We start from the raw sequence: 16,876 nt of genomic DNA, 5'->3' as shown, positions 1-16,876 counted from the left end.
CACCACTTCTTCATCAGGCTTGTGAATCCAGGAATCAACGTTGTAAGGTTTACAATCTATTCCCATTACTAAGTTGTTGACACATCAAGCCTCCATGAACATCGAATGGTGCAGAGGAAGATATCTCTCTGGATGCAGTAACATCTGTCCCAACCAATTGTGTTGACACCATTTTGTACCAATTGCTTGTGGAATTAGAACCAGAACTCACATATTTCTCTTTGGCTAACCAAGACATATTCCCAATAAATTAACAGTACAAAAATATGGCTATTCCAATGAAAATCGCACCTAACCCCAACGAGAATTTTTTTCCAAAAATCAATCTACTTCAAAAATACTGTAAATCCCTTAGGGCAAAACATATCAATGTTTTTCTTTATTTTTTTTTATTTTCTGAAGATACTTTTCTTTATCTATTATCATTATGCAAATTAATTATCATCACTTATGTTAATCCTCTATAGAAGGGGTTGGAATCTAAAATTATAGACTATTTGTTTTCTCTAAACAAACGTGTGTAAACACTACCCAACTGCGTAAACCATAATCATCAATGGCTATAATACGCAAACATATTTATCGTCAATGTACCCTTAACTTCATCTAGCAAAGGTTCCAATTCAACCTTTATATACGGTCACAACCAGCAGGCTCTCTCGGCTCAAGTCGAGCTTTTATCAAATACTGTGGGCACGCAAAGTGTTTCACAGGTTATTCCATCTTTTGGGGGGAATCCAAAAGAGTTTCAGGAATGGGTTAAGGCCGTCGAAAAATATGCTGTTTTAACGCATGCGATAGGGAACGCGGATCGCGTTAAATTAATTGCGTACCAGTCCAGTAAAGGGGCTGTGAGCGATTATCTAAAGAGGTACTTGACCGCGAATGATCAAGCAACCTGGGAAGAATGCAAAACTCAATTAACGGCAAGATTTTCAGAGGTAACCGACCCGCAACATGCTTTCTCTCTTCTGCGTCAGGTTAAACAAAAGACGAACGAAACGGTTCAAGTATTCGCCGAACGCCTGATGGCTTTAGTTACAGAAGCGTATATAGGACAGCCACGGGACGTCGAACCCGTGGAGAGACAAATTATAGGTTTTTTCGTAGATGGTTTGTTGCTTGACAAACTTAAAATGAAGATTATGCGGGATAATCCGGCTACGCTTGAGGCCGCAATTACTCTAGCAATGACGGAGCAAAATTTGATCACGCGTTTTGGGCTTCGAACGGAAGGGTCCAACGTTCGTGTAAGTAGGGATGAGCAAGTAGGCGCGAGTCATCAACCTATGGAGGTTGACCATTATCGTTCGACCAGACGATGCGCACAAGGATAATAGTTACGCTGAACGGTGCCCACTGGTCACCCTATAAATAGTACTCTTCTGTGTAGTAATATTGTAGTTCTAAAAATAGAAAACCAAAAATAGACAATTCTTCTTTCTGTTTAGCAATACACCATAGATCTAAAGCCTGTTACCGTCTGTATTATCTGTAAGTAAAATTAACGTACTGAGCAATTGAATACAATGAATAACACAAACTTCAGTTTAATGCAGTTATTCAACCAAAATATTTGTTTCATCCATTTTGCATGATTTGTCATTTGTGATGACACGTTTTGTAAATGTTCGAATCACAGACTAGAAGGAAATCTTCTTTTTTCAGAAGTCCGCGGAAAATGTAGATAAGAGTGGTATGTGTGCATTTAATGTATTGTATGAAAACATTTAATATGATGGCAACATACACTATGTTTATATAAAGCTGCAACTATCAATCTTTTTGAACTTAAAACTTGCAATCGTTTCTGGTAAAATGGCTACTTAGGCTTGATTGAACGAATCATTTTTTGTTTCATGATTACCTTACACAAATATTTAATTAGATTACATGTGGTCATCTTAACCAGAAATAGGATTTGTTAACCTCTGTTGGTCTTAATATGCTAGAATGGGGTAACTTCTGGTCACCTTATTCATATATAGGATTTGGTGACCTCTGGTCACCTTCTGTAAATATTGGATTTGGTGACCTCTGGTCACCTTATGTAAATATTAGATTTGGTGATCTCTGGGATTTTATGTTAATATTGGATTTGGTTCCGTCTGGTCATCTTATGTAGATTTCAGATTTGGTTATCTCTGGTAATTAACATTTTCATACAACTAGTTGATGTTTTTCATATCATTTGTAAAAAGTTTGAGACAATCAAAGAAAAAGAGAAAAGAAGAAGAACAGGTTTGATATACATTATAGGTCAACAAGAATATAGAATATTATTTTATTAAGTTTGATATATCGATAAAACTTTACACAATGAACATTATCTTCACAATCATCTACAAACAAATCTAAGAAAAATCCTTGATCTTTCAAACATTGCCAAGGACATGGACAGTTGATAATTTAGTCAATTTCTTCTTATCCTCATCAGACACTTTTGGATACATAAAATTGAATTTACTAATACAAATATCATATGTTTATCTTCTTTTTTCAGAAGTCGTCAGAAAATGTAGATGCGAGTGGTATGTATGCATTTAATTTATTGTAATAAACATTTGATATGATGTAAACACACAGAATGTTTATATAATGCTGCAACTATTCAACTATTATTCTTTTTGAACTTAATAATTGCAATCGTTTCTGGTAAAATGGCCACTCAGGCTTGATTGAACAAATCATTTTTTGTTTATTGATTACCTTGCACAAATATTTATTTTGATTACATGTGGTCATCGTAACCAGAAATGGGATTTGATAACCTCTAGTAGCCTTAGCATGGTAGAATGGGGAAACTTCTGGTCCTCTTATTCATATAATGGAATTGGTGACCTCTGGTCACCTTTTGATAATATTGGCTTTGGTGACCTCTGGTCACCTTGTGTTAATATTGTATTTGGTAACCGCTGGTCACCTTATTCATATATAAGATTTGGTTACATCTTGTCACCTTATTCATAGTTTAGATTTGGTTACCTCTGGTCACCTTATTCATATTTTAGATTTGGTTACCTCTGGTCACCTTATTCATATTTTAGATTTGGTGACCCCTGGTCACCTTATGTTAATATTGGATTTGGTTATCTCTGGTCACCTTATGTTAATATTGGATTTGGTTATCTCTGGTCCCCTTATGTTTATATTGGATTTGGCTATCTCTGGTCACCTTATGTTTATATTGGATTTGGTTACCTCTGGTCACCTTATGTTAATTCTAGCTTTGGTTACCTCTGGTCACCTTATGTTAATATTAGATTTGGTGACCTTTGGTCACCTTATGTTAATAATGGATAATGTTACTTCTTGTCACCTTATTCATATATTATATTTGGTGACCTCTGGTCACTTATGTTAATATTGGATTTGGTAATCTCTGGTCCCCTTATGTTTATATTGGATTTGGTTAACCTCTGGTCACCTTATGTTAATTCTAGCTTTGGTTACCTCTGGTCACCTTATGTTAATATTAGATTTGGTGACCTCTGGTCACTTTAGGTTAATATTGGATTTGGTTATCTCTGGTCATCTTATGTTATAGAATATTATTACATGAAGTTTAATATGCCTATGAAACTTAACACAATAGACATTATATTTCATGATCATCTACAAACAAATATAAGAAAAATCCTTGACCTTGCAAACATTGCCAAGATCATTGGCAGTTGATAATTAAGTAAAATAATACTGATCCTCATAAGATAATTGAATTTACTAATACATTTATCATATATTTATATTCTTTTTTCAGAAGTCCTCAGAAAATGTAGATGAGAATGGTATGTATGCATTTAATATATTGTGTCAAACCTTTAATATAATGAAAACATACACTATGCTTATATAATGCTGCAAATATAATTCTTTTTGAACTTAAATCTTGCAACTGTTTCTGGTAAAATGGCCACTTAGGCCTGATTGAACAAATCATTTTTTTTTGGTTTCTTGATTACCTTACAGAAATATTTAATATTGATTACATCTAAACAAGAAATGGGATTTGTTAACCTGTGCTAGAATGGGGTAACTTCTGGTCACCTCATTCATATATTGGATTTTGTGACATCTGGTCACCTTGTGTTATTAGATTTTGTGACTTCTGGCCACCTTATGTTAATATTGGATTTGGTGACCTCTGGTCACCTTATGTTATTAGATTGGGTGACCTCTGGTCACCTTATGTTAATATTTGATTTGGTTACCTCTGGTCACCTAATGCTAATTTCAGATTTGGTTACCTCTGGTCATCAAAACATAAGTCATGTTATGTTTTTTTTATCATTTGTAGGAATTGTAAGACAATCAAAGAAAATGAAAAAAAGAACAAGAACAGGTTTGATATGCATTACTGGTTCAGCAAGACTATATTTTATTGTATATTAGTCAATACACTTGATTCTCAAAGAAAACAGTTTTTGCTGGATAAATTACATATATTGGTGATCTCGTATTTTTTTAAAGCATTCATAGAGTAGTTACATGGTAGGTAAGGAATGGTGAATGGGTCGAAAGGAACATTCAAACTAAAATTTGGAGAACAAACTGACAAAGTTGGACCAAAAAATTAAAAAAGATTGAAATTCAAATTGCAATCATTATAATTCAATATAGAAAAAATAAAACTGAGCAACATAAACCCCACCAAATACCAGGGTGGTCTCATGTTATCTAGAATGGTTAGCAAATCCAGCTCATTATGCGGTGCCCATGATATTGTTCATGCTTGAGTTTAGGATCCCTTGGTATATTACTGTATCATTAGAAATCATATGTCTACTGTGAATCATATACATGTCACTTTGCCAATCTGTAAGACATTTTTTTAAGTTGTAAGAAATTTCATAACGGTGCCTAATATGTCTTATTCCATATATTTTTTTAGCTTAACTGCAAGAAAAGATCACAACTGTATCTCACTTCAGTTCCAGGTGATGTTGACTATCAAGTTAAATGCTTTAACCGAGGCTCCTGTCGATAACGAATCAACCAAAAAGGCTGTTTTCCGAAAAATGAAAGGGACATCTGCCCCCAAAAAAGGATGACAATGAAAAAACTAAGTAAGTGTTTGAGGGGAATTCAATTGTTCAGATTTTACGAACATTGGATCTATAATGGCTACAAAAGCAATCGTCTTCTTGACATCCTTATTACATACTAAGAGTATGGAATAAAATACACAATAGAAAATGCAAACAAATAGATTAACATGAAATATATAAAACATACATTTTCCAAATACCATGATCATTATGTATTCATCTTCTTAACAATCAATTATACACTGAGTATTCTCATCTATTTTTCAATAATTATTCTAGACTAAATTTGAAACAAAATTCAGTTCATAAATTCATAATCAAGTCTATAATGCAATCTATCATTTTGCACTCGAGGTCTACAAATGTATTATATAGAAAATGAACAATTGTGTTAATTGCGAATGGAAATGATTCAAACACAAACATACTACCAGCTGTTCAAAAATAGATTTCGTTTGAATATAACTCTATGGACACGGGTAATATGCCAAAGAGAAAACAACCCGACCAAAACGTAAAAACAACTCAAGGTTGTGCAAGTTTCATATTTCTCTGTGTACTAAATAATAAACTTATCAAAGCAAACTGACATGCAATCAATCATTTTAAAATTAATCGCATCGTTAGAATACGAACTATAAAATCATATACAATCTACTTCTTACAGGTCATAAACGTAAAACAATCCACACTACATTTTTATCGGAAAGCTAGGTAGAACAATTGATGTACACATTACTATTTAATTTGGCCTTACAATTCGACTTGGTCCTATGTTTTATTGTAGATATGTATAACATTGCTGTTCTCATTTATTTTTAAACGGTTTAACATGCTCTGTTTTATTGTAGCTAGGAAACATTTGAAATTATTGAATAAAATATTTGTTATTAATGACATAAATTAAGCATTATAGTACCAACATACTAAAACATTTTAAAAAGAATATTTAAGTCAATTAAATACATTTTTTGTAAAGTATTTTCTTTGTTCAGATTAAATTAGTCTTATTAAAACTAGAAGTCAGAATTAAAATAGTGTCATTATATAAAATAATGTAGGTAAAGAAATGTCCTGTAATAATAAAACTGCTGTCTTAAACTTATATTTGCAGAGAATTTATTGGCCATGTTATAGGCGAACTAAATAAAACAAATGTTAACAAGGCAATGCATGGGAAAGTTTTGAGGCCTTTTGGAAGACAATAGAGACAATGCTGCCAGGTAATGATTTATTAGACACATCACACGTATTATCTTAACTTCAAACATGTTTGATCATTTGCTTAAAACATATAACCTACTTGAGACAGCAAACAGACCTAGTCAAATGTATATATATAGCCAATTTATCTGTTTGACAAAATCTTCATAAGGAATAGGTATTAGTTATATTAAATTATATACATTTGGTAACATCAGTATCTTTGCAAAACATATCAAGAGCAAACTGTATATGTCCTACTTTTAAAGCCTTTATGCACCAATGTAACATATAAATTTTTTGAATGAATATCAAGAAAAAGCAGTTTTTCTAAATCAGTATAATATTTCATTATTTTGGTCATTGAAATAGTTTACGAATGGATTCTTTCTTTCTGTGGGTCGATTTGAAACTGCCATCATCATTAACTTTTCGCCCCTGTTTTTTACAACACACTTTCGGCTTACTGAAGAGTCATGATCAGTTTTTGAACTTTTGGATTTTCTGCTTGGAAACAGCGGATGTTGCTTTCGTTTTTTGTTGTTTTGGAAAATTTGGTTGCCTTACAAATATGTAATGCCGTTGTGATTGCTTGTAAAATAGTCTTTTTTCACGTCAATTGTCAGGAAGTTATCATTGTTTACATATATATTCCCTCATTTTTTCTTTTAATAGCCTGTTCGGTTGTTTCTTTGTCTTCCTTTAATTGTTGTCTTGTTTCATCAATTGGGGTAGACTCTATGTCAGGTGATGAAAATACCATTTTTTGCTACCATCACACAAATACAATGTATACCATGGCTATTGGCAAAACATGTACATTTAAATGAGGTCAAATAAACAACTGATACATTTCCCAATCTGGACAAAACCTCTAGATCTGCGCCCTTCAGTGAGGTCGATGTTCCTTTTAGACGCAATGAATTCAGCTAAATGAACATGCTTACACATCCCTAAAAAATAGGAAAGAATGGAACATAAATAACTGCATTATACCTTTATGGTTTACTTTCAATTGTACAACCTTCAAACAAAACCACTAATGAACATTCAGTAAAGATTAACTTAAATTAAATCGCATTGTTTTAGAAAAACTGATGAGTCAAATGATTATTTGCACTTGTATAACCTGATGACGCCTTGTTGGAAGACAAAAACAATCAAAATCGAGGAGACTCTTAACCCAAAAGACGTTCACAACAGTAAAAAAATAAAATAATAAACAGCGCGAATTCCACTAAAAACCTGAAGTAGAATTAGATGCTCCAGAAGGCTAAGCATTTGTGGGACCATATACGGCACCCGCAAAATTAATAATCTTGATTTCAACAATTCTTACTTGATGGTGTACTTTTAAACATTGTTGAACTGACTTAAGATAATAAAAAAAAAACATACCTCTTGTTGTTGCAGCTGGACAATTGCACACTACATTGACAATGTCTACATTATAAATCGTCCCAAATGCTGTCTGTGATGGAACAGTGCATTCTGTGGATGAAGTCCATTGCACCATTTGTTCAAGTTCCGCCTTGAGCATATTCTCTGCTGTCAATTTACTTTTGTCTTCCCTTTGTCCTCCCATATTTTTCAAGCGACTAATCTTTGCGAGTTCATCTAGATTGCTAAAATTACGATGTTTTTTTATTTGAAAACATAATTCAAAGATCTATTAATAAATTATTTCTTAAAAAATTGAATTCACAGTATTTAATATTCAATGAAATTGCATCTTTAATTGAAATTATCTTTCTAATTTCAGACGATTCTAGTGAACGATAAGAAGAACAGGATTGTGACAAATTTAAACTTACTTACTCATAAAACATAGTTACATTTACATGGAGTAAGATTATTAAGTCCTCTACTCTGCTATTGGCATACCCACCAAGGAAATGGTATTTCATGCCCAGGAAAAACCTGAAAATGACAAAATGTTACTGAGTTTGAATTTATGATTTATGTTTGAAGGAACAAATAGAAAGTACATAAAATTTTAATGTGTATACATTTGAATGTTATAAGTAGCATTATATTTTTTGTTTTAATGTTTTCATACACATCAGGTTTTGCTAGACTACATTTTTCATTTGTCTGCTTTTATGTAATTATCGACTTGCATTGACGATTATGATTTTTGTATTAAATTTGCATAACCCTATCATGAAAGAACGGCAATAATCTCTCCGTATAGTTAAACAATTGTATAGTTTATATCATTTTAAGTCTTTGGTTACCCACGAAGAAGTAGGATATAGACAAAGTGTAACACTTTTTATACTTCAGGTCATAAAAACAGAGACAGTTCAGTTTATCCCCAAAATAAAATATAATTAGTTACTATTATCAAATAGATAATGATTAGATGATGCTTAAAATTTCGATTTTGTAATATATAAGGTGTATAGTAACAAAATGTATTAATAACCTTTCAACTAAGTTATTTGTATCTTGATCTTAATGAAAAAATATGTCTTCCATAGTTGGCCCATCGACATCCCAACTTGTCAGTACACCAGTTGTCTAACAAGTAGTCTGTTATTTGTTTGGAAGGCATCTTCTCTTGCAACATTTGAACTTTTTGAAAAGTATATTTGTTGATGAAAAATTATATTGACACATTTCTTTTAAGTATAGGAACAGAATCTAAAGATTAAACACGCATGTACTCATAAGCATTGTACATTTATAGGTAAGATCTTCAAATCGCATCAAGCAACTCTGTACTTTTAAATTATTTTACTGATATAATTCAATAGAGATTCATTGCTATATGTTTTAGTGGGTTCTTTTTATCTTTTATCAACCAAAATTTATGTTTTTTGTAAGTGTCACTAGTTCATGAGATAAATATTATTATGTAAAATTATTTATCTAATATTCTTTGCCAAAATTCAACTGAAATTTGTGTTGACGTTAATTGTATTAAATTTGATATGCAGGAAAAGATGTTTCTTTAGATGAATCTTTCTTAGCATTGTCTATTGGTCAATTGTTGAATAACTATCACTGCACCAATATGTGAATAATGTCATAGTTTAACCTGTAATTTTTACAGACAAATATATTAAAAGATATAATTGACCTTTATTTATCTTTTATGTCCATTTCTCTTTCAATTCTTGGTAGAAAATTATCTCTTTCATCAGTATTTGTGTGCATAGCTCTGGTTCAGCTACAGCTTCATTCTGGTGAATTCTAAAACAAAGGAAGAAAAATGAAATTTAACCAACTTTTATAGAAATATCATAGATCAATACAAGTACTGACATATACAGAATCAATGTCAACAGTACATCTGTATACTTTGACCAGAAAACACCAAAGTTCATTTACTGTGTAAAATGTTGCGGGAAGTGTTTACCAAATTTAACATCTGTATAGTGTGATACGAGATAACCGATTCCAATAAAAATTCATTGTGACCAGAGGTTACCAAAGCCAATATTTTTGAACGGTGACCGGAGGTTACTAAAATTAATATCTGTGTATGCTGACCAAAGGTAACCCCATTCCACTAAAGGGTGACCAGTAGTAACTAAAGTTAATATGTGTATACGACGCCTGGAGGTAATTTCATTCAATAATATGAAAGGGTTACCCAATTCGATATCTGTGTAGGGTGACCAGAGGTAACCACATTCAATATCTTTTAAGTTGACAAAAGATATTCATTATTAATGAATTGTAACCATAAGTAACATAATCCAATTTATTGTAGGGTGACCAAAGGTAACCATTTTCAATATGTTGTGTAGAATGACCAGAGGTTACCATAGCCAATATATATGTGGGTGACCAGAGGTTACCATGTTTGAAATATATGTAGGGTGACCAAAGGTAACCAACGTCAATATATGTTTAGGGTGACCAGAGGTAACCATATTCAATATCTTTAAAGGTGACCAAAAATAACCATATTCAATATCTGTGTAAGGTGACCATAGGTAACCTTATTCAATATCTGTGTAGGGTGACCAGAGGTAACCATATTCAATATCTTTAAAGGTGACCAAAAATAACCTTATTCAATATCTGTGTAAGGTGACCATAGGTAACCTTATTCAATATCTGTGTAGGGTGACCAGAGGTAACCATATTCACAATTTTGGTAGGGTGACCAGAGGTCACCATAGTCAATATATGTGTAGGGTGACCAGAGGTAACCATATTCAATATCTTTGTATGGTTACAAGAGCTAACCACATTCAACATCTTGGTAGTGTGACCAGAGATTACCAAATTAAACATATAAGTAGGGTTAATAAAGGTACCTAAATTCAATATTTTTGCATGGTGTCTAAAGAAAAATATTTTTTTATCTATGTATAGTGATCCGAGGTAACCACATTCCAAAAAAGCCAATTGCTATATATATTTGTTGACAATGGCAAAATAATTAGATATATGTGTACAGCGACCAGAAGTTACTATATTAATTATAAAAGTAGCGCAAAAAGTGTGAATCGAGATATCCGATGCTAACCAAATTCATTTTTTGTGAATTGTTATCATAGGTAACATAAGTCAATTTATTGAATGTTGACCAAAAGTTACCATTTTCAATATCTTTGTAGGATGACCAGAAGTAACCATAGCTTATATCTGTGTGGGTGACCAGAGGCAACCATTTTCAAAATATGTGTAAGGTGACCAGAGGTAACCATATTCAAAATTTTGGTTGGGTGACCAGAGGTCACCATATTCAATATATTTGTAGGGTGACCAGAGGTAACCATGTTCAATATCTTTGTAGGGTGACCATAGTCAATATATGTATAGGATGATCAGAGGTAAGCACATTCGATATCTGTAATGGTTAACCAGAGGTTACCTTTTTCAATATTTGTGTAGATTAATCAGAGGCTACAACGTTCAATATATGAGTAGGGTGAACGAAGTTTACAAAATTTAATATTTAAGTAGGCTAAATATAGGTAACCAAATTCAATATGTATGCACGGTGACTAGAGATAACCAAATTATATATTTGTGTATGATAAGAGGTAACCAAATTCAAAATATGTGAAGGGTGACCAGAGGTAACCCCATTCAGTTGATGTGTGGGGTCACTTGAGGTATTTAAAGTTCATATATGTATAGAGTGACCAGAGGTCACCACAATTAATTATGTAAAAGGTGACAAGATGTAACAAAATTTAATATCTGAGAAGGCTTGCCGGGGTGACCAGAAGTAACCAAATTCAATATCTTTTAATGTTTAAGAGAATTTAATGCATGTGTTGGGTGACCACAGGTAACCAATTTTAATATATGTGTAGGGTGACCAGAGGTCACCACAGTTAATATCTGAAACGTGACAGGATGTAACAAAATTCTATATCTGTTTAAGGTGGCAAGGTTGACCAGAGGTTACAAAATTCAGTATCTAATTAATTGTAGGTAAATTCAATATATGTAAAGGGTGATCAGAGGTTACCAAATTCAATATATGTGTAGGGTGACCAGAGGTCATCACAATTAATTATGTAAAGGGTGGCAAGATGTCACGAAATTCAATATCTGTGTAGGGGGCCATTCAATATATGTCATGAGAGTGCAAAATAGGACATTAGGGGTTTTTTTCTAAAAAAAAATAAGCCATGTCACTCGCTTTAAGATATAAATAGAGTAAAGGGTGAATCTTCTATGCATTTTCAATTGTTTCTTTTTAGTGAATTATTATGATTATTGATTATTTGGTATTTTCTTTACTTTTTGTATCTCTCTCAACAGTATCCTTTGAAATATGGTTATTCCGGAACTTTGCATTATGCTAATATCCGTATTATATAGCAGCAATTATAAACTGTGTATCCCCTTAGTAACCTACTTTCACTTTAAACCGGAAATCATGTACTATTTTTTGTCGCGTATAGACTCAATTTTAACCGTTTCTGTTTAGGTGACCAGTGGACACCGTTCAGCGTAACTATTATCCTTGTGCAGACGATGCCATAAATGCGGAAAATTAGGTCATTTTGCAAAAGATTGTAGGAGTAATACTCCACGTAAATACCCGAAAACGCACCGAGTTAATTTAGTTCAACAAAGAAATCTAGCAGAGGTTGTTTGCTACTACTGTCGGGGGAAGGGACACTTCCAAAGATATTGTCCACAACGAAATCGACAGGGAAACTAACGCGCTCTCTTCATAACGAAGCCAATGAAGGGAGAACTAGTAAAAATAAAATATTTAAACACAAAAGTAAAGATTATGGTAACAAAACTAAAACAATTAATTTAAATAAAGCATTTGAAATAAACTGACATATCCTCGATGTAAGTATAAGTTTATATAGATATATATTAATCACTGGACAGCTTAAGTATTTGCTGACGCATATATTGATGATCCAAGTAACTTTGTTACAGAGGGGCCCGCTCCGGTCGTGCTTCAGTGATTCCCTATATAAGCATGAATGTTCATAATATATAGATAAGCGCTAAAATTATCCATGTGTCATTAAAATAAATAGAGAACGAACATAAAAAAGGATTTTTTTGTGGAAAAGGGAGGAGCCGGGCTAGAAAAATAATTATCCTGTCCCAAATTACCTATGACTTTTGATACCTTTTCTGAAATTCTCAAGTCACTAAATGTACAAAAAAAAGAAGATGTGGTATGAATGCCAATGAGACTGCTCTCCACAAGAGACCAAAATGACACCGAAATTAACATGTAAAGGTCACCTTACGGCTTTCAACAATAAACAAAAGCCGATACCGCATAGTCTGATATAAAAGGCCCCGAAATGACAATGTAAAACAATTCAAATGAGAAAACTAACAGCCTTCTTTATCTATAAAAAAAAAAAAAAAAAATAAATATCACTGAACCACTGAATTACAGGCTCCTGACTGGAATGTTCATAATACATGTACACTAAATGTATGTTCATAATGAAATTAATAGAAAACCAAAAATGGGAATTTTGGAAATAAAGGAGGAGGGTTAAAAAAACATTTTCCTGTCCCCAAGTACCTATGACTTTTGATACTTTTCCTGAAATTCTCAAGTCATTAAATCTCTTACAAAATTCTTCCTATAACACTTTACATCCTTTCAAATACGCTCTGAATGCCCGCGATTTCGCGGGTGTGTTCTAGTAAGATTAAATATAGATATAATAATGCATGGCAAGGAATCATTTTGATTGAGATTCAAGAAATGGTTTTGATTTTTTTTTACTAAAAATTGATTTAATGTCAGAAAGATAAGTTTTCTTATATTATGAATGATTTCGGATGTAACTTTCCTCATGCTGTTAGTGTCATTAGCTAGAATGTGGAAAGTAACACCAGAACTCATTTTGATTGAGATTCAAGAAATGGTTTTGATTTTATTACTAAAAATTAATTTAATGTCAGAAAGATAAGTTTTCTAAGTTAATGAAAAAAGGTTGAATAAAAAATTTCGGATGTTTTTTTCCTTATGCTGTTAGCGTCATTAGCCAGAATTTATTAAGTTATCTGAAACTTGTTCATTTGAATCCTTTCCTGCATATATATTTTTATATTTTAGCTCATCTGACCTAAAAGGTCAAGTGAGCTTTTCTCATCAATTTGCGTGCATCCTCCGTTAACTTTTTACATTTTTAACTTCTTCTAGAGAACCACTGAATGGAATGACACCAAATATGGCATAAATGTTCCAAGTGTTGTTACTTTGTAGCCAATCCATCATCAAAGATGGCCACCAGAGGGGGCTTAGTTTAACATAGGACCCTATGGGAAATACAAATGTCTTCTGTTAGAGAACAACCAAATTGAATGAAACCAAACATGACATGAATTATCTTATGAGGTGCTGACCAAGTGTTGTTACTTTGTATCTGATCGATCACCCAATATGGCCGCCATCGGGGACCTAGTTAAACATAGGATCCCATGGAAAATGCATACAGTCTTCTTTTACAGAACCACTAAATGGAATGAAACCTAACATATAATGAATGTTCCTTATAAGGTGCTGACTAAGTATTGTTACTTTGTAGTCGATTCCATAATCCAAGATGGCCGCCAGCATGGGAATTAGTTTAACAAAGGAACCTATAGGAAATACATGCAAATCTCCTTTTTAGAGAAGCACCAAATGGAATGAAACCAAACATGGCATGAATGTTCTTTATGAAGTGCTGACCTAGTGTTAATTTGTATCTGACCCATCACCCAATATGGCCGCCATCAGGAACCTAGTTTAACATAGGATCCCATGGAAAATACATACATTCTTCTTTTAGAGAACCACTAAATGGAATGAAACCAAACATGTCATGATTGTTCCTTATAAAGTGCTGACTACGTGTTGTTACTTTGTAGCCTATTCCATACTCCAATATGGCATCCAGCGGGTGACTTAGTTTAACATAGGAACCTATAGGAAATACTTACAAATTTCTTCTTTTAGAAAACCGCTTCAGGAATTGAAACAAACATGAAATGAATGTTTTTATGAGTTGCTGACCAAGTGTTGCTACTTTGTTGTTGATCCATCACCCAAGATGGTGACCAGCAGGAGACTAAGCTTATCATATGACCCTATGGGAATAAATTACAATTGTCTTCTTTTAGAGAGCCACTAAATGGAAACCAAACATGGCATGAATGATCATTATAAGGTGCTGACTAAGTGTTGTTACTTTGTAGCCGATCCATCATACAAGATGGCTGCCAGCAGGGGGAGTTTGTTTAACATAGGACCCTAAGGGTAATTAATACATACAAATGTTCAATTAATCTTATCAAAGCCAGGTGAGTGATTCAAGCTCTCATGAGCCTCTAGTTTATATTTACTAGAGTCAAATTAAATATGTTTTCTTGCGTTCTGTAAGTATTTGTCTCGCCTGCGACTTCTGTTGCAGAAAGCGAGACTTAGAGATAGTGATCAGGCGGTGAAGGCGTTGATGGCGGTGTTAGCTCTTGACTTAAAAGCTTAAAATTTTAGAAGGTAGAAGACCCAGATACCTCCTCTTTGTATATAGATGCATTTTGTTATGAACTTTCCGTCTGTCATATGACCATTTTCCTTGACTTCATTTTCAAAAAAGTTCAATTTTTTTGCAAGGTTAATTTCTCACTTATTATAAGTAATAAGATAGCTATATTTGGTATGTGCGTATGTTGCAAGGCCCTCATGTCAGTCCGTCAGTTTTCACTTGACCTCAACCTCATTTCATGGATCAGTGAACAAGGTTAAGTTTACAGGGTTAGGTCCATATCTCTGAAATTATAAGCAATAAGTCTTCCATATTTGATGTATGGAATGATTGTAAGGTGTACTTGCCCAACAGGTGTCATTTGACCTTGACCTCATATCCCTAGTTCAGTGGTCAAAGTAGTTTTTGTGTTTTGCTTTATTTCTCAGAAACTATAAGCATCCAGTCAATTATATTTGGTGTATGAAATGTTTTTAAGGTGTACATGTCTGTCTGGCAATAATCAACTGATCTTGACCTCATATTCATAGTTCATTGGTCAAAGTTATTTTTTTGTGTTTTGGTCTATTTCTCAGATACTATAAGTATCCAGTCAATTATATTTAGTATATGGAATGTTTGTAAGGTGAAAATGTCTGTCTGGTAATAATAATCTGTGTATGTCTGTTTAACAATTGTTAGTTGATCTTGACCTAATCTTAATGGTTCATTGGTCAAGTTAATTTTTTTATGAGGTTGATTTTGGAGATACTTTTAGCAATAGGTTAACTGTCTGTCTGAAAGGGATTATCTCACCTTGACCTCATGTACATTGGTCATTTAATGTTATATTTAATTTAATGTAATGTTTGTGGTATAAACTTTTTTTATATACTTTCAACATAAATAATTCTTCTTTTTAAATTTTCAACATAAATTATATTATGAACACTAGAACAGGCAAGACATTTCAGTGTATCCACTCTTGTTATGTTATATATACATCTTTAAAAGTGTTATTTAATTCTTGGGAATTGTGCCTTATACTGTATTATATATTTTTCATGTTTTGTGTTTACAAATAAAAATTATAACTTATATTAGAAGTAAATTATTATGCCCAGCTGAGGATTGTGGTAAGGACAATACTAGGTTCATAAGCTCCCAAAGGGAGCCGGATATTATGGAAAAAGTGTCAAGTAGCTACTGCACTTACACGATTTTTTTTTCAATTCCGGATGTACTCACTAACTGTAGAAACCACTTCTGGCAATTCGCACTATGGCACAAAGGTTCAATCGCACCAAGATACGTAGTTTGTCCCTGGATTTGTTCCCAACCTTTGTTAACAATATTGACAATTGTTGAATGAAAGGTTTCTTTTAAAAAAAACCTCGGGAGCTCTTCAGGTAACACCTGCCTATGTTACATGAACATGCATTTGATGTTTAACTTTCTTTTGGTTTACTCTTTTTAGCTCACCTTTCCTAAAAGGAAATGTGAGCTTTTGCCATCACTTGGCGTCCGTCGTCGTCGTAAATTATTTCAAAGATCTTCTCCTCTGAAACTACTGAACCAATTACAACCAAACTTTAGCTGAATGATCCATAGGGTATCTAGAATAAAGTTTGTGTTTTATTTTCCATTTTGTCAAAAAACATGGCCGCCATGGCTAAAAATAGAACATAGGGGTAAAATGCAGTTTTT

General features: G+C 33.0%; 1 protein-coding gene and 1 long non-coding RNA gene across 2 annotated transcripts; one reads left to right on the top strand and one right to left on the bottom strand.

Moving 5' to 3' along the window:
- Positions 1-1,452: 1,452 nt before the first annotated feature.
- Positions 1,453-6,694, top strand: LOC134695101 (uncharacterized). Its single transcript, XR_010102694.1, has 6 exons — positions 1,453-1,494; positions 2,504-2,531; positions 3,761-3,788; positions 4,298-4,342; positions 4,892-5,066; positions 6,163-6,694. It is a non-coding gene; the product is annotated as an uncharacterized LOC134695101 (long non-coding RNA).
- A 379-nt stretch (positions 6,695-7,073) lies between these two features.
- LOC134694540 (uncharacterized) lies at positions 7,074-8,176 on the bottom strand. The gene is made up of 3 exons (XM_063555553.1): positions 8,070-8,176; positions 7,650-7,876; positions 7,074-7,204 (listed from the first exon to the last, which is right to left on the bottom strand). The coding sequence occupies exons 1-3, from the start codon at positions 8,156-8,158 to the stop codon at positions 7,074-7,076; spliced, it is 447 nt and encodes a 148-aa protein (XP_063411623.1). The 5' UTR covers positions 8,159-8,176.
- Between the last annotated feature and the right edge of the window lie 8,700 nt (positions 8,177-16,876).

This window comes from Mytilus trossulus, chromosome 13, assembly GCF_036588685.1.
Source record: "Mytilus trossulus isolate FHL-02 chromosome 13, PNRI_Mtr1.1.1.hap1, whole genome shotgun sequence".
In the NCBI taxonomy this organism is placed as follows: Eukaryota; Metazoa; Mollusca; class Bivalvia; order Mytilida; family Mytilidae; genus Mytilus; species Mytilus trossulus.
This window is presented reverse-complemented; position numbering and strand designations above follow the sequence as displayed.